Consider the following 23,774-nt stretch of genomic DNA (forward strand, 5'->3'; position numbering starts at 1 on the left):
GAGGCAACTGGCATCAGTCGGAACAGATGTTAAAGCTGCCACAAAACTCAATGGGTCCTTCCAAACCAAAAAGAAGTTGAAATTAGGAGCAACTTCCACACTGAGAGAGAGAGAGAGAGGTTATACGAAAACCAGGTCATACAAAATAAAATACGAGCTACTATGAAGGCAAAAAAGCAAACGTGAACAGAGGGAAAACAACGCAAACCTACATCTACCACAACACAATAATAATGAGGGAGGGCTTTCTGAAAACACACACGCACGTACGCACAAACACGCTCCCCTTGGGCAGTTTGTTTCCGCCCGATCTCACTGACATCATCATCATAACGCAAGAGCGCGCAACATCGTCTCTTACAGTCAGACACAAAAACAGCGAGAATCTCACCGGTGCTGCCATCTCCTTCCGCTTTCTTGTGAGGCGCAATTCATCATCGTCACACCTTTCATTGAAGCATTTTGGCCATTTCTATAACTTCGTCTGTCGCTCTGATTGGACAGAACTGCAGTGGGAGTTTTTTTTGCGTATATATGATTATTGAGAAACAGCGCTGAACTGTCAGTCGGGTCAATTCACTACAAGATATTTGATCCTGATTTCCACTTAACCGACCAAGCACTGTTCGGTTGGTGAGATTACGTCATGTCTGGGGACATTGATTGATTTTATTCAGGAAGGTAAGATATCGAGAAGTCGCATTAAATCAAGCAGGCTATCTACCTCGCTGCTTTTATTCTACTCGAACAAAAAGGATTTAAAACGAAAGCGGGAAAACAAGAAAGGACAAATGCGTCAGCCCCTTCCACGTCAGCTCTCCGGAAACAAACATTTAAAAGAAAAACTAATTTCCAAAGCCATTTTAGTCAAGCTACCCATTTTCCTTTTTTTTGAATCACCTAGCGGAGAGCGACCAAGATGTGATGGGCCCTCGCTTACAGAACCTCTACCCTCCCGCACTTCAGGCGGAAAACTTTCCTCAAAGTTGAATCCCTCTTCAGAGCGTCCTAGCACCATCCATTGAGAGGAGACCTCTTCTCCAAAACCCGAACGAAACTCGGATCTCTTGCTGCAGGTATCCCTGACCTCGAAGATGTCCGGTGATAGAACCTGAATGTTAGATCTCAACTTTGAGGGGAACTTGATTTTCCCCAAAACAGCTGCTTGAAAAGCGTTTGTAATTATTTTTAGATACGTCACCCCCTCTCTAAGCTCGTGGAGACGACAGAGCACACGTGGTTTTTTGCAGGTAGTTTTAAGAGAACTTCATCTTTGCTCCGTCTCTGGTTGGCAGGGCAAGGCCTGAGGCTGGCGTTTCGCAGCCAGGCGAGAGAGGCGAGAGAGAGAGAGAGAGAGAGGGGCCCGGGAGGGCCCCTGCACTCTAGGAGCCTCCTCCACGTTGCGGAGTTGTAGATCGAAGATCTCGCGGTTCGTCTCCTCCTAACACTGCGTCTCCCCTCTCCTCAACGAATGGTGGATGTAGACCTCCATTCTCACGTTCTCTTCTCCTCCTGTCCAGCTTCACTCCCTCCTGTGATTGGTTAGATTCTCTCCTGTTGCTCCCACATCATGGTGCTTCAGTTGTAACAGTGGTAAACGGGCATCCATGTTTGTTCTTTTTTTATATTTACCCATATTTAAAATGCTGATGAACTAAGCTCAGCACAGGCCTAGCTCCTGTTCCAACAACCTGCGGGCACAAACACAAAATATTCAAATATGTGCCCACCCTAGCTTTTTTCTGATTGGCTAAGTAAATACAACACTGCTCAATCAAAATCTAAAAGATGCTGCGTTCATCACATGAGACACATGTGAAAAATGTGCTAAATAAGAACGTGTGTATACGCCCGCTTAAGTCTTAAATACAGCAATCAGAGCATTTCTCTTTTGTGTTTGTGTTTGGTCTTACACTCTAGTACTGTGAGAGTCCAGTCACTCCTCCATGTTGATAAGCCCGTTCACCCTGATAGGTGGAATCCTGGGAGAGCGCCACATCCATCTGGGACTTGAACTCATCGCCAAGATAGCTGTCCTGTTTCACACCACGCAAAAACAAGTTAACAACACAACGCTTATGACACTTATAACAAATGTGTGCACGGTGCTGAGCGTGTGTACCTGTGAGAGCTCGGGCTGAGACAGTCCAGGCTGACTCATCTGTGATGGCTGGCTCATGGTGATATAGCCCTGGGTCAGAGGACCTTGAGAGAAAGGCTGCGACACCAGGTCCTGACTCGCCTGGCTGTTCGGCATGTTGGCCTGCCCGCTGCCGTGGTTACCCGTGCCTCTGTTCCTCTGACGACCTCCGCGGCCCCCGGTCTTACTTTTGGGTGCACCACGACCTGCACACAGCAAGTGAGACAATAGAAGGTCATACCCCTATATCTGTGGTACTGTCTTGAAGCATAATTGTGGTGTCTATTTAGTGTGCTGAATGCGTCAGAGATGCCTTAAAATGCTACATCAGGATGAGATGTACAGGCAGCAGAGGGTTTTATGTGCATGCATATATGACCGTGATGTTGTCTTACCTGCAGCCGGCCCATTCACCTGGCCCAGGTACCCTGGCGGAGGCATGGGTGGCATGACCAGGTTGAATGGGATGGGTATGTTCATGGAGCCCATCGGGTTCCCCCCGGTTCCGATCATTCCAACCTGGTCGTGGGTCTGGAAGTACATGTTAGATGGACGTCCTGAAAAAAAGAGGGTTATGCGCAGAATGAAGTATTTATAAGACAAGTTTACCGTAGAACATTGGAGACAGTGTAACTGAACTGAGCCTAAGTATGAACCGTATTCTCACCAGTGCTACTGCGGTCATACACAGATCCAGGAATCATGGCCTCTCTCGCATCATACATGGCAGTGCTCATGAAACGGGCACCCTGAGAAAAACAAACACATACGGCTCATTAACAGGAGGGTAATGAGGATGTTTTTTTGGAAATTGATCATTTGAAGCTCTATTCTTTTACCATCTCATCATCAGTTTTTAAAAAAAGGAAATGAAATTCAGCAAGCTATGTATCTGTTGTTAAAGGAACACCTTAACAGGCTATATCAGACTGTTTACTTGCCATGAGATCCGACTCCAAGTTCAAGCATTCTTTCAAACGTCTTCATAAACCATTGAAACTGTCTGTTTTACTCACAGGGTTGATGGTGTTCACCAGCTTGCGTGGTTTACTGAACTGCATGAGACTCTCTCTCAGGTTGTTGAGCGGTCCCTCCACCAGGACCTTCTGCTCTTTATAATAGTTCAGCAGATGGTTCCAGAGAGGCTGTTTGGAGAGAGCTTTAGGATTGCCCACAATGATCACTCCATACCTGCATAAAGACATGCAAGATTATCGATCGATCACCTACATACATGATCGAATATCATTTCTCACAAAATGATTCCTGGGTTAATATATTCATATCATCTCCAAGACTTTAGAAAAGATTGCTGTTCACATGAGGATTATATGGGGCTTTCAACATACACTATCGGTCAAAAGTTTTGGACACTTAAGTGAACTGTTTGCCGCTATTTTTTTAACTTTTGTTCTGAAAGTGTATGCTTAAATTTCAGAAATTTGTTTAGCCGACAAAAATATAATTTAGCAAACAAACATGTTTTTTTTCATGATAAAACTAACTAGCAGCAAATAAGAGTACATAATAGATGAGAACTCATTTAATATTGTTTAAAAAGCATTTCAGGGTGAGACCTCAAGAAGCTTCGGCAAATTCTAGTCAAAAGGTGACTACAGTGAAGATGATAGAATATAACATGTTTTAATATTTTTTTGTTACAACAAAATACCCACAGTTCCATTTTTTGATGAGTTCATTATTATTCTAAAATAAGGAAACAATATGATCACATAAATGAGTAAGTGTCAAAAAACTTTACAACCGGTAGTGAAAGTCATAACATACTTATGCAGTTCAACAGATGAAATTAAATCTGCAGGTAGTGTTGTTACCTGGCTCTGGTGAGTGCCACATTGAGACGGCGCGGGTCGTTCAGGAAACCAATGCCCTGATGTTCATTAGCTCTGACACAAGACAGGATGATAAAGTCCTTCTCTCTGCCCTGGAACGCATCAACGCTGGCAATCTCCACCTCCTGTAGAAACAGAGATGTAAACAACATTCATGGGTCAAACTAGCAGCCACCGACTATCACATCTTCTACGTCATTATAAACAATTCTCACATTTTCCAAAAAACTTAATCAGAATATATCTGGTCTTAAATCTGTCTGCAGGGATGATGTTTGTACCTGGTAAAGTTTGGTGTGGAGTGAGCCGCTGAACTGCATGTACTGGACGAGGTACGAGCGCTGGCCCTCGTACGGGGTGATGATGCCGATCTGGTCGGGTTTGGCTCCAGCCTTCAGCAGACGGGTGGTGATCTTCTCCACGTTAGCCGCTTCGGTTCTGAATGCAAAGAGAAGTTGAGGTGAGAGATCCTATCAGTGAGTCTTTGGATAAGAGTCGTAAGACTGTTTCCCGTTTCCTAAGCAAGCTCAATCTTCAACAGCTTGTCTTATAGCTTGAGATCGCAGCTTATTTAGACTCAAACAGAACCGTAATATCAAAGAAGTGATTTAAACAGAACCCTGAATTTAGTGAAGCCTTCCAAAATCTCTAGATGATTGGAAAAGGAAAATATTTGTAATTGCAAAATCTAAAATAAATGGTGGTGCGCCATTAACTATCACACAAGCACAATGACAAACGCATTTCACACAAACATCGCCTCTGTCTAATGCACCTGTCAAACTTTATTCTTAGCATAGGCCGATGTATTTTTTGCACAGTTCAATCTGATATCAGTTCCAAATGACATGAAAGAAGATTTTACCTGTTGAGGTAGGAGGTTCCAGAGCTAGCGATCTCCTCCTGGCCCTGAGTCACATAAAAGAACATGGGCTTATCCGGCTGAGGCCACTGAAAGTCAAAGCCTTTCTTGATGCGATCAGCTGAAAAACATTAAAAAAACATTATTGGAGCACATAAAACAAACATTTTATACAATGTAAAAATGTTTTATACAAGGTCTCTATACAACTATCAAACCACTTTAAACAAATTGATCTATATAAGACTGAATGAACAATCTGACCCCAACAGGTATAAGAACACGTACCGGCAGTGACTCCGTTCTGCAGTGATCCCTCATAGAAGATGTTGGAGGGGAAAGCACTGAGCGCTGGATGCATACGGTACTGCACCTGCAGACGGATGGGTCTGATACCCAGAACCACCAGCCTCTCGAAAAGAGACTGAGACAGTCCTGCTTTAGCTGCTTTCTTACACATGACCACAGGACCCAGCTGACAGTGATCGCCCACCAGAATCAGCTGTCAAAAGCATCAGACAGGACACTTACTAAACAAACTCCAATCTATATTACACAAACGCTGCTACTAAAATAATACAGTTTACTTTCTGCTGCAGGCAACATAATCAAAGATTATTTAATGATTTCTGTCTCGTACCTGTTTGGCCCCGAGCACCACTGGCACCATGCACTCGGGCTCTGTGGCCTGGGTGCTCTCATCGATGAGAATGGAGCGGAACTGCATCTTTGCCAGTCGGGGATCGCCGGCCCCCACACAAGTGCAACAGATCACATCTGCGTTCTGAGAAAGACAAGGAGAGAGGGTTATATGGCTATTACGCTGTGGCATTAAGGATCATTCGAACAAAACTAAATCCTGCTTTTGTTAGGATTCTGATACTCTGATTCTTCTGCAACTGCTCCATTACGAAGTAAAACTGATTTTTATGTCCCAAAGTCAAGCACTTTTACATCTGTAAAGTACAAAGGTGATGAAGAAGTGATGTGGAGTCAGACAGGTACCATGAGCAGTTCTCTCTCTGCGGTTCGTTTGAGAGCTCTGTATCGTTTCTCGTCAGATGACGACAGCTCGCCGGTCTCATCCTTCAGCTGCTGCAATTTCTGCAACTCTGGCATGCTGCAGAGAAAAGAAAACGCTCATAAGCTCAAACCCTAGTGAGATGCCTTTTAGCAAAGCATTGTGCGATTTACTTGCATGTGAAGGACACATGCAGTAAAAAATTATTTGATCAAATTGTTTAGAATTCATTAAAGCAACTAACTGTTGTTTTTCGACCTTAAAATACCATATCTAAAACTATTTCAGTGGTATAACAACTCGTATCCAGATGAATTCTACTCCTGCTGCTACCTCAGCAGCCTCCTAGCAGCTACAACCACACTCTCCAAGTTCTGTGCTCGAGTTGGTACACACAGACCCGTCTGCAGGTTTCATCAGCTTAGTACATAAAACCAAGCTTGTGCTTTATGACACTAGTAACAGACAATTGCGCTTATCAACCACATGGGGAGCCTTGAGCATAAACTCTTAAGTGTTGCTTTAAGAGTAGAAAAGTTTGTACCTGTCCATGTTGCGGATCTGGTTGTGCAGAGCAAGGAAGGACACAGGCGAGTCTATGGCCTCACGACTCTTAGCACACAGACGCACCACCTTCAGCCCCGTCTGATGGATCTTCTCAGTTAGTTGGTCCACCGCAATGTTACTGGGAGCACACACCAGCACTGGTCTAAAGACACAAAACCAGCCCAAAATATTATTAAACACTATATTGTGTAAAACCGTAAGTGCAGAGATTGTTTAAATTCTACAACATCTTACCCATTGCCCTGTCTGGCCAGATGATATACGATGGTTGCGGAGGTCACAGTCTTGCCAGTTCCTGGTGGTCCTTGGATCAGACTGAGGGGTCTCTGCAGAACAGTCTTCACAGCGTAAACCTACATCAAAAACAAAACAAAGACTTTCAGAAACTCTACAACAAAATCTTGTGTTGTAGTATGAGGTTGAATGATTTCATATGTATGAATGCACATTTGACTACTTCACGCTTTTCTAAAATGACACTGAATTAAATCATTAGATTGATTTTTAAGGATTGTGTACCTGTGAGTGGTTGAGATCTGGCAGCCCTTGCGCAGTGAAGCGTTTGGGCAGTTGGCATTTGATGATGACATCCTCCACCTCATGACCCAGCAGCTTGTGGTAGATGTAGCCAGACACAGACGTCTCGTCCACAGCAAACGTCTTGAGGGCACTCTGCATTCTACACAAAGGCCAAACAAGATGAACACAAAAGGTTTGTAGGCTTATGTAGCATACAAATGTAAAAGAAAAAAAACTGAACAGCTTGATAGACCCTTGAAACCGGTCTTCAAACTAACCGGTCAAAAGATGTAGACTTCCAGACAAAGTCCACCTGGAAGTTGTGGGGCACCTCCACAGGAGCTCCAGCACTACTCCGCAGCTCAATGGCGATTTCATCACCATAATCTAGAGAATCTCTGTTAAAGAACCAACATCTCTGTACAAAATGCCTAAACATTCTTTATACCTGGCCAGGACACCGGGGTTACACCCCTACTCTTTAGAGAAGTGCCATGGGATCTTTAATGACCACAAGGAGACAGGACCTGGGTTTAACGTCTCTTTCGAAGGACGGATGTGTGCAAAAATAAACAATCATGGTATTCCCTCATGTTGACTGAAGAAAAGAAAAACGCATTAGATACATCTTTAAAAACATATCTTGAGATCTGTGATGAAAAGATACTGTCTGGGACTTTGATGACGTGTCCGATCCCTTTCCAGAGTGGAGCCATGTCTCCTTTATAGCGCAGACAGATCTCATCGCCCTGCATCAGTCGCATGTCTGATAAAAATCACCCACACGCAAGAAACGCATTTAGACAACCGAAAATTTTTCTAATTCATATTTCTAAAACAACACTGGCATATATCCATCACATACACAATTCACAACACACACACTTAAAGTGGACAGATCCGTGCATACATCGATGAGGGATGCATGGAACACGGTGTTAGGGATGGGATGGATATCATGATCACTGGTAGACATAGAAGATGATGAAAAAAAATATTACCACCTGAATCCGTCTTGGGCAAGGTGAAATAAGCTATCCGCTTTTTATTCAGTCCCAAATCCCACCTGACAGTTATATTGTCTTGAGTCTGAAACAAAAAGAGACAATTCATTATTTGGAGAACAGAATAGCCAGAGACACAAAAACGAACTTTTTCTGTTTAAAACTTTACCCAACCTAAATAATAATTTAGTAAAAGATGTTTGCTATTAGAACAGTTAAGTTTTTGGTAAGTTTTTCTAGGTGGAGGGCTTATGTCTTATTGATTTAACATGAGCTCAAGGTAAACAGTTTAGAAGCAGCAATTTGAATTTCACATTCACTATATTTTCTGCTAAAATCATTTTTAATAGAGCTTAAGTTGCTCTTAACCTAAAATATGCGAAAGACCTTAAAGTGACTGTTTAAAGTAAGCATGAAACGAATTTAGCAATGTTTTTTTTGTCCATATCGTGACGTATAGCCGAGTGAAACGACTTAATAATAAAAAAAAGTAGGGCGGGACTTGATTTCATCCACAGACAACTGATTGGATCGGTAAATGGTGAAAATTGTGATCTGTCAATCATTGCAGCCCTGCCCTCGTGACCAGAAGTGAAGAGAGATTGTTTCAAGAGGGGGAGGAGGTTAATGTTTTTGATTAAAGATTATAAGTGCAAATACATTTTTTTAAATAATGATGTGCACGGACAAATACTTTATAATAAATACTTCACCATTGTGCATAACAATTAGAACATTTTTTATTTCATGCCTAAAGCCAGAACTGTCCAAGAGATAAAACAAAAATATCTATGTAACGGTGCTTCTAGAACAGATCCTTTGTTAGCCAGATAGCTGTTACTCTTTGCTTTGAGGACACGCCTCCAAAACAAGGTAAATTAATTTTGCATGATAAATATTATATAAATGTAATATTAAACCATTATTAACAAACCGTTAAATCAGACTAATTCGTGAATATGTGCAAACAGAGAACAGGCAAGTTTCATACTTGGGACTCTTTAAGTTTCTTGTCATAATCAGCCTCTAGTTTGACAAGCGGTCCGAAAATGTTCTGGTACTGATAGGCATCTTCATATCGCAGCAGAACATGCTGAGGTTCCTCATCCACTCCAGGTTTCTCCAGATCTTCCAGGGTGGCCGTCGGGTTTTCCTGCCATCATAAAGAGACATACAGAGATGTTAACAAGACTACAACAATATATTTTAATGCACACGTTTCCTGAAGACCTTAGCAGAGTTTGGACTCACAACACTCAAGTATGAGTGCGTTGGGAAACATATTTGTAAAACTTGATTGATTTTAATCGAGGTCTGGTACCTTCCACAGCTCCTCGAGTTTGTTGATCTGCTGAGCCGTGATCTGCCGGGCCCTTAGCTGCTCCTGCTCGGACGGGATCTTCACCAGCCATGACAGAAAGCAGCGGTCCTGAATGAGGGGCTGCCATTGAGAACTGTCCCAATTAATGTCCTTCAGACTGCTCTGACTGGCACACGGCTGCCTGAACACACACAAACAAATACATACACACATGCCTGAGATACAGAGGAACTGCACTGCCATAATAATTTAGCTACTGATAAAACCACAAGCAGATGACAAACAGATATTTCTATTTACATTGCTCAAATATTTTTTATTTACATAAAGGGAACAATCAATAAAACCTTTTTTCCACCATGTAATTTTATTATGAAAGTTTTTATTACAAATTTAGTGTACTCCAGTTTGTACAGTTTTACATTTAGTCATTTACCTTACAAATGAGGTTAACATGTCGCACATTATCTGATTATGCATATAAGTGCAGTCCCAGTTTCTAAAAATCACCCCCAGTTTCCTTACGCAAACATGAAAATACGATCGTAACTAGGGATTTTCCCAAGCAGTAGACACAAGCTTTAAAGAGGTCAGCATCGGTTTTATATAAGCAGTAACTTCTGAGTTCAAAGCCACTAAAAACCTGTGATAACTCCTTCTACATAACTATCTTAAGACAAATCTTGTAAATAAATCATAAACCAGAAATATAGCAGCTAGAATAAAAATTATACTTTGTGTTCCGTCATCTAAATCATGCAAATAATTGTTCCTCTATGTTCATAGCAACTGCGGCTCTTAAACCACAAGAGAATTGTGAAACCACGAATGTATACAGGTGGTAGCTGAACTTTTACCTGCACAGTAGCACCACAACAGAGTCTGCTTTAGCCGGGATGAAGCCGAGCAGGAAGACGTTACGGCAGCCGCAGTTATAGCACTCCAGAACGGTCTCGCCCAGCGGGCCGTCCTTATGCAGGGTCACCTCCTTGCATTTGGCCCTCACTAAATGGTTCACAATATGACTGGCAAAAACAAACATTATAAACAAAAGTATTGTTCTTTAGTTCACACTAAATATAAATGTGACAGATGGAATATACGTTTGTTTCAGACCCACCTGCCAGAAGTGTTACCGCGGCCGTTGCAAAACCACTTTTTGCTGGTGTTGCAATAGACCACACAGGCTGGGTCGTGGATGCCACAATAACTAAAACATAAAAATCAGTCCATAGAATGGTTACAAACACATATGGGTTCACATTGATTCTAGGCCTGTTTCTAAATAGTACTTTGTTTCTCTTTAAAGCACAAAATGACAACAAAGCACGAATACGTGTTTTTCTGTGTCTTTGGTGTGTCATAAGTTGCCCATACATGTATTAGACACGTAAAATTGCAAAAATCTAAGTATTGGAACAAAAGATGCATTCAATCTAAAAGCGAATGCTCACCCAAACCTGCCTGTAACACCTCGTGTAACCACACCCCCACAAATATACATCTACACATCATAAAGACTACATTTCGTTACACTGTACTTGTATGTGTGTAATGACAATAAATTGAATCCAATCGAATCCAATCTACATCAGTTTGTGGTACGAGTTGACCAAGACCGCCCAAATGTATACGCTAGTAAGGTGGCCGTTCCTGTAAGTACAATTGCTTTGGAAGTTGATGTTCCATATATGGTAAGATGCCTTACATTTCCATCACATGTTTGCAGTATTCGACCAATCACTACCCACTTGTAACTGGCCAATCATAGCACAAGAGAGCGATGAGCTTTGTAAACAATCTGCTAGTTACCGAGAGGCGGGGCAAAGAGGAAACACAAACATGCACAGTATGTGGAAAATACAGCGTTTTAAACCTTAAATGGTGTATACGCATTGCATCATCTAAAACGAACGATAATATTTGTTTAAGCCGCATCAAATGACCCTGTTAAGTCAGACAAAAGTAATAGAAGTAAAACAAAAGGTATTCCACACAGGTGTCTTATGTTCAGTCAGTCTCACAGACATCTGTACACATAATTTGTGAGTCTGACACGAGTGAGATGCTGTATTTAGTGCAAGATCCGGGCAGGTGTGTCAACAGTACCTGCAGGCATGCACCGGCAGGTCTTTTGTGTAGTAAGTGTCTTCCTCGTCCTCCTCAAAGTTCAGCTCGGCCAGAAGTTGGCTGGTCTTCACCAATGCATCCTCTCCATTGGGCAGAACTCCATCAGGTCCGTTCACCTGCACAACCCAACAAGTCCATTAACAGGAGGAAAGATGTCTAAATTCATCACTGTGTACATGAAAATAAGTCAAAGTTTTAATCTTGTTCACACTTATCCCCAAAAGAAAAATACAAACCAACTTGGCGACATTATCTACCCTACTGAAGCCTTAAATGTGGGGCTGCTCAATTATGACCAAATATTGAGATCCCGATTATTTTGACAAATATTGAGATCCCGATTATTCTCCACATTTACTAAAAACCGTAAACAAAAGAAATGGCACAGCTGAACCACAAGAAAAGAGGGGATCCTTGTTAAATGGAATGCGGCGCAATATTTATTTGTCTTCGTAATTGTTGAAGGCCAAAATTGACGATTTATTTCACTTAATTTAAAGAACACATTCACTGCACGAAAATCTTAAATGCATAAACCTTGAAAAACAATTATAACAACAACTAACCCACGTTATTTTAATAATGCGAGTGAAGCACACAAAACAAACAGCTGAAATGATTCAAACTCGGTCAAAGCTTAAATAAAAGGAAATATTTTCAGACACCAATGACAGGCACCTTGCTTACAAAAAACCTCATAGACAGAATCATATGATAACACGTAGTTACACCAAAGTACACAAACACACACATACATACATAACTACAGCAATGCCTACAATACTCAAGTGTGAATACAATGGAGTTATAACACATCAAAGCAATCGAGTCTACAAGTAATGTAGAACAATTATAATGTAATTCACAAAAGTGCACTCCAGTCTAACGCACAAAAACAAGCCATGTGACAGCTCGAATAAGGGGAAACATTTATGTGCATACATTAATTTTATTACAACAACAACAATGCAGTCCCTGTAAAAATACACACCAGAAGCCGGTCTAACTTCCTAAAACCAGTCCCCACACAACACTTAAAATAGAACGTGACACGTGTCTATTGGTGCTAATAAACGAAATCTTCACAAAAGTCCCTCAAAAAAAAAAACGCGCGCGCACACAAACCCGAAAACAGCCTAAATCGTCAAAACAAACCCTGACACGACACGTGTGCTCGTCAAAGCTTAAATAAGAGGCGCCGTGTGCCGTTACGTACATCAATACGTGACATATATTTGAAAAACAACCTCGTTCGTTAAAGAGTTCCTGTGAAAACATGCATTCGCTCTCTCTAGCGGCCTGCTCTGCCGTTGCTGTTGCTAACGCTACCGCGCGGCTAACTCGCCATATTTGGGCTCGAGAGCGCCTGACAGAACGCGCGTTTGTGCTTTTTTGCGCGTTTCGATGCGCCAGTACCTGGTTGTCGAGCTGGCTCTGGGTCTGGCCCTGCGTCTGGGTCTGACTGGGCAGCGTGAAGTCGGTGAACTCAAACTCGGAGCCCTGCGTGTCGGCCCCGAGCAGCTCCGCTTCCTCCGTGTCCAGGAAGGTGAGCGTCTGTGAGCTCGGCCCGTACGCCTCCACACTCATCTTATTACCGCCTTTGCTCACCACCTTTTGACACAAAACACCGAGTGATCCCTCGAAGGTGCGGGATTGAAGCGCGTCGTGCGACGTTTGTTTTGGTACGAGGCGTCGAGAAGGAAACGGCGGGCGACGGGCTCGTGCAGAAATGAAAGCAAACGGTTCCGGAGAAGATTCGACTCCCACTCGAGCGCGGTGACGTCACGGGCGCACGTAGAGCGCAGAGAGGCGATGACGTGTACGCAAGTTTCCTGGTTCGCGTAAATATTTTGCTGTCATAAACATACAGCCCGTTTATGAATTTAAAAAAAAAACATTCTTATTAATAATATGTGGGATAGTTTTTAGGTGTGGGTATGCTGGGTTATAAAGTGATCAAATTAAGTTAGCATAGCTCAATAATCTTGCACATGCGCCCTAGTACTACACACAAGCAGCCTACTTTGGTAGCCTATATAGGGGAATTATTTTAAACAAACATTTCTTCACGTTTCTTTGTTGTGCACAAGATTTTCATGACCTCATAATAATCCATGGATAACAAGAAATGTTAAAAGTTAAAGTCTCTGTCCTTTTTATTTGTCAATTTAAAGAATTGAGATTACAGAGCTTTTAAACTCGTTTGGATATGAAAGAAAACATTATTATAGCCAGACATCATTTATTATCAGCTACAGTTTGTATAAGAGTGTGGAAAGTAAGAAAAGTCAAATCAAAGTTTGTTCACAAGAATGGAGACATGATCAGGGTGAGCACAATAAACACCCACAGTACACTTAACACAATACACACATGGAAATCTTGAAAAGAAACCTACATTCCTACATTACAGAAAACAGTTAAGATTCACAGCATCATCTGTTTGGTCCAATGTGTTTGACCGATGACTTGATTCCCGTAAAAACATTAGAAAATCACGCTAGGAGATAAATATTTGTTACTTTGTTACATAACATAACTATATAGATACCCTGGACAACAAAACCAGTCTTATGGGTCCATTTTTCAAGATTACGATTTATACACCATCCGTAAGGTATAAATGAGCTTTCTATTTATGTATAGTATGTTAGGATATGAAAATATGTGGCCTAGAAATTATTTAAAACTCTGGAATCTTGTAGGTGTGTTTTTATTTCCATTTTTGTTCACACAAAAATAAAGTTTTTATGTATTTACGGTAGGAAATTGACAAAATATCCTTATGCAGCATGATCTTTACTTAATATCCTAATGATTTTTGGCATAAAAGAAAAATCTATCATTTTGACCCATAGGGCTGTTGCTGTTTGCCACAAATATCCCTGTGCTACTTAAGGCAGGTTTTGTATTCCAGGGTAACATATAATATAATATTGGCCATTAACATGAAATATGGAACGATGTCCACCGACATGACTCTAGACTTGTCTCACACTTTTACAATATATAATTTGTCAAATGTAAAGAGTTGGTTGAGAATTACAGCAGCCCTGATGTCTCAAGTACAGCAGAATGAAAGCAATAGACCTTTGTCATATTAAGGTTCCTTTGTGTTTGATAGGGACCTTTATGCATTAGTTATGATGGTACTTTAATAATTCCATAGTATCCTCAATGGTACCAGGCAGAAGATTTGTTATGCAATCCAATCAGTCTACATTAATTTCGCTTGGATGTAGTCTCAAATCTCTGCTACAAATGAACAGTTCCTCTTAGAGAAAACAAAATGCTCATGTGCAGGGAAGCTGCACTTCTGCCCAGTGTGTGTGTGTGTGTGTGTGTGTTGGGGTATATTTGGAAGCTGCCGAGGAGACCTCTTTTTTAAACACTGTATACTGCAGAAATACATGATCCAATGAACACGAGTACAGAAAAGACAGTACCACCAGTACTTTGAATGAATGCTTAAACTAATAGTTGACATCAAATTTAAATCATTTGCTCACGCTTATTTTGTTCCAAATTCATGGCTTACTTTTATTCACAAAATTTGAGTTGTCTAAAAATACACTTGCCACTCCTCTAGTAAAAGTGACTGGGGTCTGGGGCTGTCGAGGTCCCAAACCAACAAAAGCACCATAAAGCCTGACAGTCACAAGCCCAATTCACATTACACAAGCAGCTATCGTTGTCACTTTTCTGTGTTTTTTCAGAATGTTCCCTTTTAGATAAACTGTTCCTTTAAAATCTTTTAAAAGACTCCATGCACAGTACCAATCCCTACATGTTTCAAGTATACTTCCTATCCTGTTTGAGCACAACTGTTGAATCGAGTCTAAAATACTGGGTGTATCTCAAACCAGCTGAATGCTCTTTTAATGTAGCACACAAGTTAAGACACTGAATGTGTAAGCACCCCTGAATCCAACACGATGCTACATGTTAAGCCAGGTGTCATTGACTGTGCAGGCAGTGTTTCCTCCCGTCGCTGTGGTCCATCAGTTCCAGCATCTCCAGAACAACGGCCCTGAGGGTGCACGCAAGCTCCTCTGCGCTGTAGGGCTTCCCAAGGGGAGGGACGTGCACAAACGCAGATCTGCCCTTGCCCAGGTACAGCGACGTGTAATAGGTGTAATCACACAGATATCTGAAGAACAAAGAAAATTCTACATAAAGAACATATTCATACACTTTATAGCGCTGTCCAAAACCCAATGAGCAGCACACTCTAAACCTCTAGTGATGGCAACATGTAATACATGCACTTTTCACAGGTATCTCATCCCACAACGCATCAATAAAACATGACAAAAGATGAAAATAATAATATCGATACAATCAAATAAAATGTTTATAAATGTTATTATATTCATTTACATGTGCATTGTATTTTTATGCTCATTGTTGTTAGCACTGTTTCTTAACAAGTTAAGTACACAAGTTGCACAACACAAGTGTTGTAGTTGAAGTTAATGAACGGCCCATACCTGCCTGCATCCTTTGATACAGACACAGTGACTCCGAGCCCAGAGGAGTTGACTCTCCTGCACACAGCATCCATGTCTATGACAGAATGAATGCAGTCCGCCCCCCCTTCTATACAGCAATGAGACTCGGGACAAAAACTGCAGTTGTCAACACGCAGGTAACCATGGTTATGACCACACTCCTCCAGCGTTACCGTGGTGGCCATTCCGGAAACTCCAACATGGACCACTAACTTTACCGAAAGAAAAGGAAAATTAAATTTTTTTTGAAGTATTAAAATATTATTATGATTTTTATGATGATGTTTTATTATATTTTAATTGTTTTCATATATAGCAAACTATTATTTGAAATCAGGGTTGTTCAACTTCATTGCGATTTATCGCATCCAGAATAAAAGTTTGTGTCTACATAATATATGTCTGTGTACTGTGCATATTCATTTTGTATTAATAAATCAAAACTTTTACTCTGGATGTGATTAAAGGGATATTTCACCAGCAAATCAAAAACTCCACATGTTTTACTCACCCTCAAGGCATCCTGAATGACGATGACTTTGTTCTTGAAGAATAATGCAGTCGGAGTTATGTCACGTATCATTTTACTTACAAGTGGAAGAATGGGAGTGAATGGGCTGAAACGTTTTGCTGCAAAAAGTGAAACCATCAATCAAAGAACTGCTCGACATGACTCTGTGGTCTTAACAAAGGTCTTCTGAAGCGAATCGATGCGTTTGTTAAAGAGAAATATTAATACTGATTGGGCTCTTTACCTTGATTTCTAGCTTCCGCTCGATGGAAGCGGTACAAAAAGTCGACACCCATTCACTCCCATTTTACCGCATGGAAGTAAAATGATACGTGCTAAAACTCCAACTGCATTATTCTCCAAGAAGAAAGTCGTATTCAGTCTGGATGCCTCAAGGGTGAGTCAAACATGGGGATATTTAGATTTGCTGGTGAAATATCCCCTTAATCCCCTATTTTCAGTTCACTCCGAATAGTAAACTGCGAAAATATTTAACAACCGGAAAATACATAATATATTGAAAGGGTTGATCCACTTATATTAACCAAAAGATTGTATTAACATTTCACATCTCTTCAACATGCTGGAGAAAATGTATATGTTACCTGTGGCATGTGTTGCTTCCATAGCAAAGGTAGAAGAGTCTGGACCGCTTGATATTCTACAGGTACTTCAGCAACATGAAGGTTTATATCGTGACCCAAACCCAGTTTCTTCAGCTCCTGAGAGTAGGACATTGAATGTTAAATGTTTAGAGGTTACGCTGTAATAGCTTCCAAGAGTTAATGGTATTCTCAGAGATTTATTTGAAAAGCAAGATTATTAAAAGTCTAATAAAAGTGCCCAGTGATCACTGTGTCATCAAAGTTGCACTTTGGATTTATGCAAATTATGTTAACCTGGTGCAGAATTTTTCTAAGCAAACAATTAAAACATATCATAGTTCATGCTGAACATTTCCTACAGGTGCAAATATCAAACCTGTACTGCCACCCAGCTGGCATTAACGGTGTGTTCTCCAAAAGGCTCAAAACCTAGAAAAACACAAGACAGCAAAAAAACTTTCTGGAAACAGTATAATACACAGATGTCTGATATACGCCATTCTGACAGGTCAAATATTTTTGTGTATTGACCACTACACTGTATACTTTCTGCATAACTGTGTCGGTTTCATCTCTCGTATCTCTTCACACTGTCTTTGTTCTCACACAATAAACTGATTTTAGTTCTACGTGTTCACGTATGTGGTGTGTAGTGATGAGTAGAATGACGAGGTCATTATAACAAAGTAAACTCATTCAGGGTTATAAGAGATCTTAAAAGATCACCTGACCACACATGATCTCATGTCTTTCATTGCTTTTACAACATATGCCTATAACAACAGGTGTTCAGCAAAAGCAGTGTCAGCTAATTCTAACGATCAAAGTCTAAGGTCTGATTGTAATGTGTAACTTTTGCATGTGGTTTTCAGGTGAACCAAACTTGGTATTATTTACATATTATTTTACAAAAAAATAGTTTTTTCTCTTAAAATTAGACTTTTAGGTTAGCATCCCCTGGATTGTGGTTATAGCACCAGTGATGCGAATCTAATGTTATTGGATAGTACTTTCTGTACCTGATGCTTTCGGATAAACAAGTGTGAAGTTTCTTGTGTCTTAATCGACTATCTAATGTCTTTTCCTTCCATTTTAAACATGCGTGTTGTCTACCACATAGAAATCTGTTATATATGTACATATAAATAAACACTCACACATTCCATTCGCTGGATATGATTATGAAAACTTTACGGTGCTTGGTGCTTACCTGTCACAATAACCGTCTTCTTCTGGTCCATCTCTGATGTTATGACAGGAATGAAAGTGATCTTCGATGAGGAACTGGACAGTGTTTCATCAGATGAGATCTTTATAAAACACGATCAATGTAAACACACCATCTCCCAGGATTCATCCTATACTGTTCTTCCTCTGAACTGAGATCAATCAGGGAATGCGCAGCAGCGCCACCTGTCGCCCTGGAGATGCATGAAAACAGTTCTTTTGTCTTTTTATTCAGTTGTTGTAAATATAATACATCATTCTTCAATACTGTTATAAATGTTTAAATTTTTTTATACTTTTTGTTTCAATGAAATGATTCAATAAAAATATTTTTGATGCTAACATTGCTTGGATTGCCTTTTGATTCATAATGTCAAGTATAGCAGTTTTATAATATTAATAACTACAGATTTATATCCAAACTAGCTAAAATATATAATAATGTTTGTAATTATTGCCAATAACAATTAAATAGTAATAATTTGTCAATATAGGTATTACAGTAACTTGCAGTAAAAATATAGTAAAAATACAGTAAAGTACTATGTAGTATCTATATAGCAATATTTTTTGTACTGTAGAATGTATTACAGTACAGCACTGTAAATCAAAATACAGTAATTTACTGGCAACCGTGCTGCCAGTAACGTACTGTAAAAATACAAGCAAATCGTTAACAGTGTAGCTTTTCCCAGGTCATTTCTGTCACGAACTGTTAAAGACTGGTAGATTAACATAAGGCCCCAACATGTTTATGTGAATTATGTGTCATTTCCTTCCTACTTGTGAACATGTCTTTGTCACATTTACGCGTTTGGCAGTCGCTTTTATCCAAAGCGGCCTGCATTGCATGATAACCCATTGCACAGCATCTGTAAACATATTCACAGAATATATTATATTGTGAAATTGTCTTTTATGTTTATATTGACTATTTACTTGCATGATCTTGATGTTGTACCTGGATATGTGCAATATTTATTCCATTCTGTTCTGCTCTGTTCTGTTCACCTGTTTAGTCTATGAAGTTGGACCCGAAAAAATTGCTGATTAAAACGATACGTTTAAAAATTCTGTTATTCGTTTCTGTCATGGACCTCCATTCATCTTGAGAACACAAATTAAGAAAGTTTTGAATTCTGAACCTGAATTTTCATTCTAAGGCGGAGTATCCCTTTAAAACAGAACAAGAGCAAAGCATATCATCTTAAAGTGGGTGCTTGACGAAAAAAAACCTTAAGGCTGAACAAAATATCCAGCACATAATATAAAAACAAACCAAACTGAATACTTTTATAGTAGGTTAATATTATTAATATTTGTTCATATTGTTTAAGCTTTGTAATCTTACACATCTTTTTCTTTTATTGGATCTATACAAAATTAATTTTTGCAAAACTATATTTAACTATCTTTAACTTAACTTATATAAATGAATTAATTTGGTTTATTGTGGAGTGTGTGGTGTTACGGACCTGTGCCAAAACTCAGCTGAGATCTGGTTTAGACATGTTTGTGTTCCCTGTCGCTGTTCAATGGACCTGTATCTTTAGAGAATGAATTCTCATAGTTCATTAGCAGTGTTCCTTGAGGCCTCAAACTGGTGTATATCTATGAGTCACACTCAACACAGGAAATGAGGTGGAGACACACACGCACGCACGCACGCACACACACTAAGACATTAAACACAGTGTTTTCAATCCTTTTCACAAAATGTATAAAAAACAGTATCTTAAAAAGTATTAAATGTTTTGAGTCTCTTGGGAATTAAGTGAGATATTTTTTTTATTCAGAAGCAAAACTGTAATAAAAGATGTAATGTCTTGAATTAGGGTTATTTCGTGCTATTTTTACCTATATATTTGCAAGATAAAAATAACCGTATAACGTGCAAAGAATCTATTGAACATGAAAGGTTTTTAAAAACCTGACCTTTCAGGGAAATAGCACCATATTGAAGAAAATGTATTTCATAAAAATAAATGAAGTGTGAGTCTCCTGTTTTTTCTTCTTCTTTTAAATGATAGAAATAAACCTTTTCATCCAAAAAACGCTTCCCACCCACTCATGCGCTACATCTGCTGCAGCTATCCTCACCCCTCTCCATTCACCTGCCCATGCGTCAGGCCCCATGTCACTGTTGCCATAGCAACGGATGATGCCGCTTCTATTCTCTGATGCAGATGTCTTTGTACGTCATCGCCTCCCATTCATATGTGGTACCCTCATCCTCTCTCTCTCTCTCCCTGCCCGCCGAGATATTTTTAGAAATCCAACAGCTCACACACAATTGAATTCTTGAATCGATTCAATTTATCTCCGAACATCGTCAGCGTCCCTCAAAAACGTCCTTAAATTTTAAGGCATTTATGCACATTCTTCTCGACAGACTTGTTAAAGCTTGAAACAAGCTCAAGAATTATTCACCCACCCACATGACATTCCAAACCTGTATGACTTTCTGTATTCAGGTCTTGTTAATTCAAACAACATTGATCCCCACTCACTTAAAACGAATGAACAAAATAACAAGAGACATTTCTATAGATATCGTATTTTGTGTTCCCCCGAAGAAAGAGTCCGTACGGTTTTTCAACCACAGGAGGGGAAATATATGATGAAGGAATTTATATTTTTGGCCAGACATTCCCTTCAAAGTGCACTTTATAGTTCCATTATCTGTTAAAATGTATCCTAAACGCGCTGTGTGTGTGAATTATTCCGTAAAATGATTAAAACTACAGTGGAAACACTGCATCAAACACCAAAACCCTTCACATGTTATACAATAAAAGAACATTTTCTACCAGACAGGCTTGTTTCTGGCCCCACCCTCGCACGCTCTACGCACACGCTATGACATCAACCCACAATGCACCGCGCTGTTTGCTTTTTTTCGACGTCCCCATGGCGACAGCTGCGAGCGCGGCCCCCTATGCAAATGAAACCGGAAGAGAACGTCATCTTCGTCCAATCTGAGCGCTCTGAAGTGACATAATGGAATTTTTAGGGATAGAAAACTTGCAAATGCGTATTGACGCCCATAGACAACGTTTCTCGCGCCTGGAAGAAGCGACAATATCATGACAACAACATCATAAATCGATCAAGTGAAAGTAAAACGCTGTCGCTCCGTGTACAAGGGAAAACAAACGGGACACTTCGCGCGAAAGCAGTTAGAAAGCGGATGGGTTATTCGGACACGAAACCCCGCTCACCCCTCCGCAGGGTGTAGGATGGGAGCGAGCTTCTATTCGCAAGAGGAAATCTAAGGGATATCAAACACAATGATGAAGAAAGACATGAGCTTGAACCTGGACGACCAGAACAGCTCCAGTTTAAAGCCGGATTTGAGGGATGCCGAGGGAATCCTCAACTCGCCCGACCTGGGTCTCCTAAAGCTGGCGTCTCCCGAGCTGGAGAGGCTCATCATCCAGTCCAACGGTATGGTGACGACCACCCCGACGTCCCACTTCGTCTACCCGAAGTCGGTGAGCGACGAGCAGGAGTTCGCGGAGGGTTTCGTCAAAGCCCTGGAGGATCTCCACAAGCAGAACCAGCTGAACGGAGGACCGTGCGTTCCGCTCAACAGACTCACCAGCAGCACCCTCGCCATGCCCACGGACCTACCCGTGTACACGAACCTGAGCGCGTACGGCACCACGGTGAACTACTCCACGGACACCATTCCCTTCCCACCGCCGCCGCCGCAGCCCCCCGCGCACCACGCGAGCGCGCAACAGGCCCCGAAGGACGAGCCGCAGACCGTGCCGGACATGCAGAGCTTCGGCGACAGTCCGCCGCTCTCCCCCATCGACATGGACACGCAGGAGCGCATCAAGGCCGAGAGGAAGAAGCTGCGCAACCGGATCGCCGCGTCCAAGTGCCGCAAGAGGAAACTGGAGCGGATATCCCGACTGGAGGACAAAGTAAAAAGCCTAAAAAACCAGAACACGGAGCTGGCGTCCACGGCGAGCGTGTTGAGAGAACAAGTGGCGCAGTTGAAACAGAGGGTCATGAATCACGTTAATAACGGGTGCCAGTTGCTGCCCAACCAAGTTCAAGCTTATTAGAGGACATTCATCTCCTCTTATCAGTATGTCAGTAGTTGACAAACAAAATGCAGAATGCTTTTCGGTTCAGTGTATATTTAAGCAATGCACGACAAGCTGGGCTGTATTGTGAATAGTCACGACCAAAGGGCGTTGTTGGGCACGCTGTTGAGTTTCTTTCCATAACGCGCGTTTGTGATCATTGCGCGGAGACAGAACGAAGAGCAACTATAACAGACACCTTTGAACCCACTATAAACATTTCCACGACTTTCCCAGGTCTGGAAACCACACTCTCTCCTATTTCCAGGTGGGAACCCGGATGTTCACAATACAGCACAGCCTCAAGTTGCTTTCACAACACACATAATAAGGACACAAGTTTCAGCTTATTTTAGAACACAGACTGTCTCCTTCACTGATGCATAAAGAGCAAACTGACCCTTCCGATGATGCCTCTCTTCTCTTTGGACTGTTGGAGGGGACACTACAGGTGCTGATGTAAATAAAAGTTATGTTTACAACCTTTTGTAGCAAATGGACTCGTGTGCCCGGTTGCATTGAGAGACGACCGTGCAACATTATTCGATCTCATCACTGAGGATCTAAGCAGCTGTATTTTTTGCATGCTCGAGACAAACTCAAAATGAGTGCAACCAAACCCAACAAAGATGTCATGCATGTACGCTTCATGTTAAAGGCCTTTTCTCATGACAAGCTCTTATTAATCAATGCCTATCTATTTTATACTATATGATGTCTTATTTGATGCTGTTTTGGATTATGTGTGTGTGATGTAAATGTAAACGTTTCACCTGTCACATGTCCTGTATTGATCTTTATATGTTTCCAGTGTGATCTGTACATTAAGTGTCATTAAAATCTGTTCAGTTCACCTGTTTATCCGTGTTGAATGACATTTTTTCAACAGCTCCAAATATAAGGGACAAACACAGACTTCTGAATCAAATCGAGTCATTCCTGTTACACAGGCTCCCCTGAACACTACATTTAAAAGTGAACAGGCTGTACTTCTGTTCAAAGTGTTTAAGCAGTTGAGCTGGACACGATGAATGGAAATAAAGAGCTAAAGTTTTCCATTGGCAGTTCATTTAATAAATTTAGATTTGATTAAATTCTGAAATAATCTTTAACAATGTAATTTATTAGAGTGAGACAAACTGTTCTTTAAATGTATCAAATCTCTTGCTATACTGTGTCGGTCTTGATGTCACATCCTGAAGGATGACACCATTAAGGTTAGGTATAACTTGTTATTAAGGGACATTACTATTAAAATGTTTAGAAACAAACTGCTAAGAGAGTGAAAAATGGTTAAACATGGATTTTTTAAAAATTAAATTTCAGTTTCTCAAATCCACTTAAACAATAACAATAAAATGATTTAAAATCCACCCGTTCATTGTTAATTTCTGATATTGTGAAAA

The 23,774-nt window shown here is 40.8% G+C and overlaps 4 protein-coding genes across 5 annotated transcripts in view; 2 read left to right on the forward strand and 2 right to left on the reverse strand.

Annotated features, from left to right (window-relative positions):
* upf1 (UPF1 RNA helicase and ATPase) overlaps positions 1–13,213 on the reverse strand; it is a 13,947-nt gene extending 734 nt beyond the window's left edge. The window contains exons 1-24 of the mRNA XM_079451858.1: positions 12,834–13,213; positions 11,397–11,533; positions 10,408–10,497; positions 10,145–10,312; positions 9,288–9,468; positions 8,958–9,119; positions 7,964–8,051; positions 7,630–7,728; positions 7,241–7,349; positions 6,963–7,122; positions 6,678–6,796; positions 6,421–6,585; positions 5,861–5,975; positions 5,496–5,639; positions 5,144–5,357; positions 4,859–4,976; positions 4,275–4,431; positions 3,976–4,118; positions 3,157–3,331; positions 2,808–2,889; positions 2,536–2,697; positions 2,123–2,346; positions 1,914–2,036; positions 1–1,691 (exon numbers count right to left, since the gene is read on the reverse strand). The exon at positions 1–1,691 is cut by the window's left edge and continues 734 nt beyond it. Of these exons, the coding sequence (XP_079307984.1) occupies positions 1,917–2,036; positions 2,123–2,346; positions 2,536–2,697; positions 2,808–2,889; positions 3,157–3,331; positions 3,976–4,118; positions 4,275–4,431; positions 4,859–4,976; positions 5,144–5,357; positions 5,496–5,639; positions 5,861–5,975; positions 6,421–6,585; positions 6,678–6,796; positions 6,963–7,122; positions 7,241–7,349; positions 7,630–7,728; positions 7,964–8,051; positions 8,958–9,119; positions 9,288–9,468; positions 10,145–10,312; positions 10,408–10,497; positions 11,397–11,533; positions 12,834–13,004 (3,303 nt within the window). The 5' untranslated portion in view covers positions 13,005–13,213 and the 3' untranslated portion in view covers positions 1–1,691; positions 1,914–1,916. The remainder of the gene's footprint in view (positions 1,692–1,913; positions 2,037–2,122; positions 2,347–2,535; positions 2,698–2,807; positions 2,890–3,156; positions 3,332–3,975; positions 4,119–4,274; positions 4,432–4,858; positions 4,977–5,143; positions 5,358–5,495; positions 5,640–5,860; positions 5,976–6,420; positions 6,586–6,677; positions 6,797–6,962; positions 7,123–7,240; positions 7,350–7,629; positions 7,729–7,963; positions 8,052–8,957; positions 9,120–9,287; positions 9,469–10,144; positions 10,313–10,407; positions 10,498–11,396; positions 11,534–12,833) is intronic.
* Positions 1–23,774, forward strand: part of rx2 (retinal homeobox gene 2) — a 149,763-nt gene that overhangs the window by 46,252 nt on the left and 79,737 nt on the right. The gene's annotated exons all lie outside the window — the stretch shown is intronic.
* Positions 13,551–18,466, reverse strand: pgpep1 (pyroglutamyl-peptidase I). 2 transcript variants are annotated; one of them, XM_079453842.1, is made up of 5 exons: positions 18,255–18,466; positions 17,421–17,473; positions 17,045–17,161; positions 15,908–16,140; positions 13,551–15,567 (listed from the first exon to the last, which is right to left on the reverse strand). In XM_079453842.1, exons 1-5 carry the CDS (start codon positions 18,283–18,285, stop codon positions 15,375–15,377), a joined length of 627 nt encoding a protein of 208 aa, XP_079309968.1. In that variant the 5' UTR covers positions 18,286–18,466; the 3' UTR covers positions 13,551–15,374. The 2 variants fall into 2 exon arrangements, with proteins under 2 accessions (XP_079309968.1, XP_079309969.1); XM_079453843.1 differs by having other exon boundaries at positions 13,558–15,567; positions 15,912–16,140; positions 18,255–18,394.
* Positions 21,271–23,221, forward strand: jund (JunD proto-oncogene, AP-1 transcription factor subunit). The gene has a single exon (XM_079453437.1). The coding sequence runs from the start codon at positions 21,562–21,564 to the stop codon at positions 22,345–22,347; it is 786 nt and encodes a 261-aa protein (XP_079309563.1). The 5' UTR covers positions 21,271–21,561; the 3' UTR covers positions 22,348–23,221.

This window comes from Barbatula barbatula (assembly GCF_947034865.1).
Source record: "Barbatula barbatula genome assembly, chromosome: 3".
Lineage (NCBI taxonomy): Eukaryota > Metazoa > Chordata > Actinopteri > Cypriniformes > Nemacheilidae > Barbatula > Barbatula barbatula.

Excerpts from the sequence above, each read along its gene's own strand:
- pgpep1 (XM_079453842.1), bottom strand. The coding sequence starts at position 18,285 with ATGGACCAGAAGAAGACGGTTATTGTGACAG. Across the intron at positions 17,474-18,254 it reads GAAGACGGTTATTGTGACAG|GTTTTGAGCCTTTTGGAGAA; the intron begins GTAAGCACCAAG and ends GTGTTTTTCTAG. Across the intron at positions 16,141-17,044 it reads GGAAGCAACACATGCCACAG|TTAGTGGTCCATGTTGGAGT; the intron begins GTAACATATACA and ends CTTTCGGTAAAG.
- jund (XM_079453437.1), top strand. The coding sequence starts at position 21,562 with ATGATGAAGAAAGACATGAGCTTGAACCTGGACGACCAGAACAGCTCC.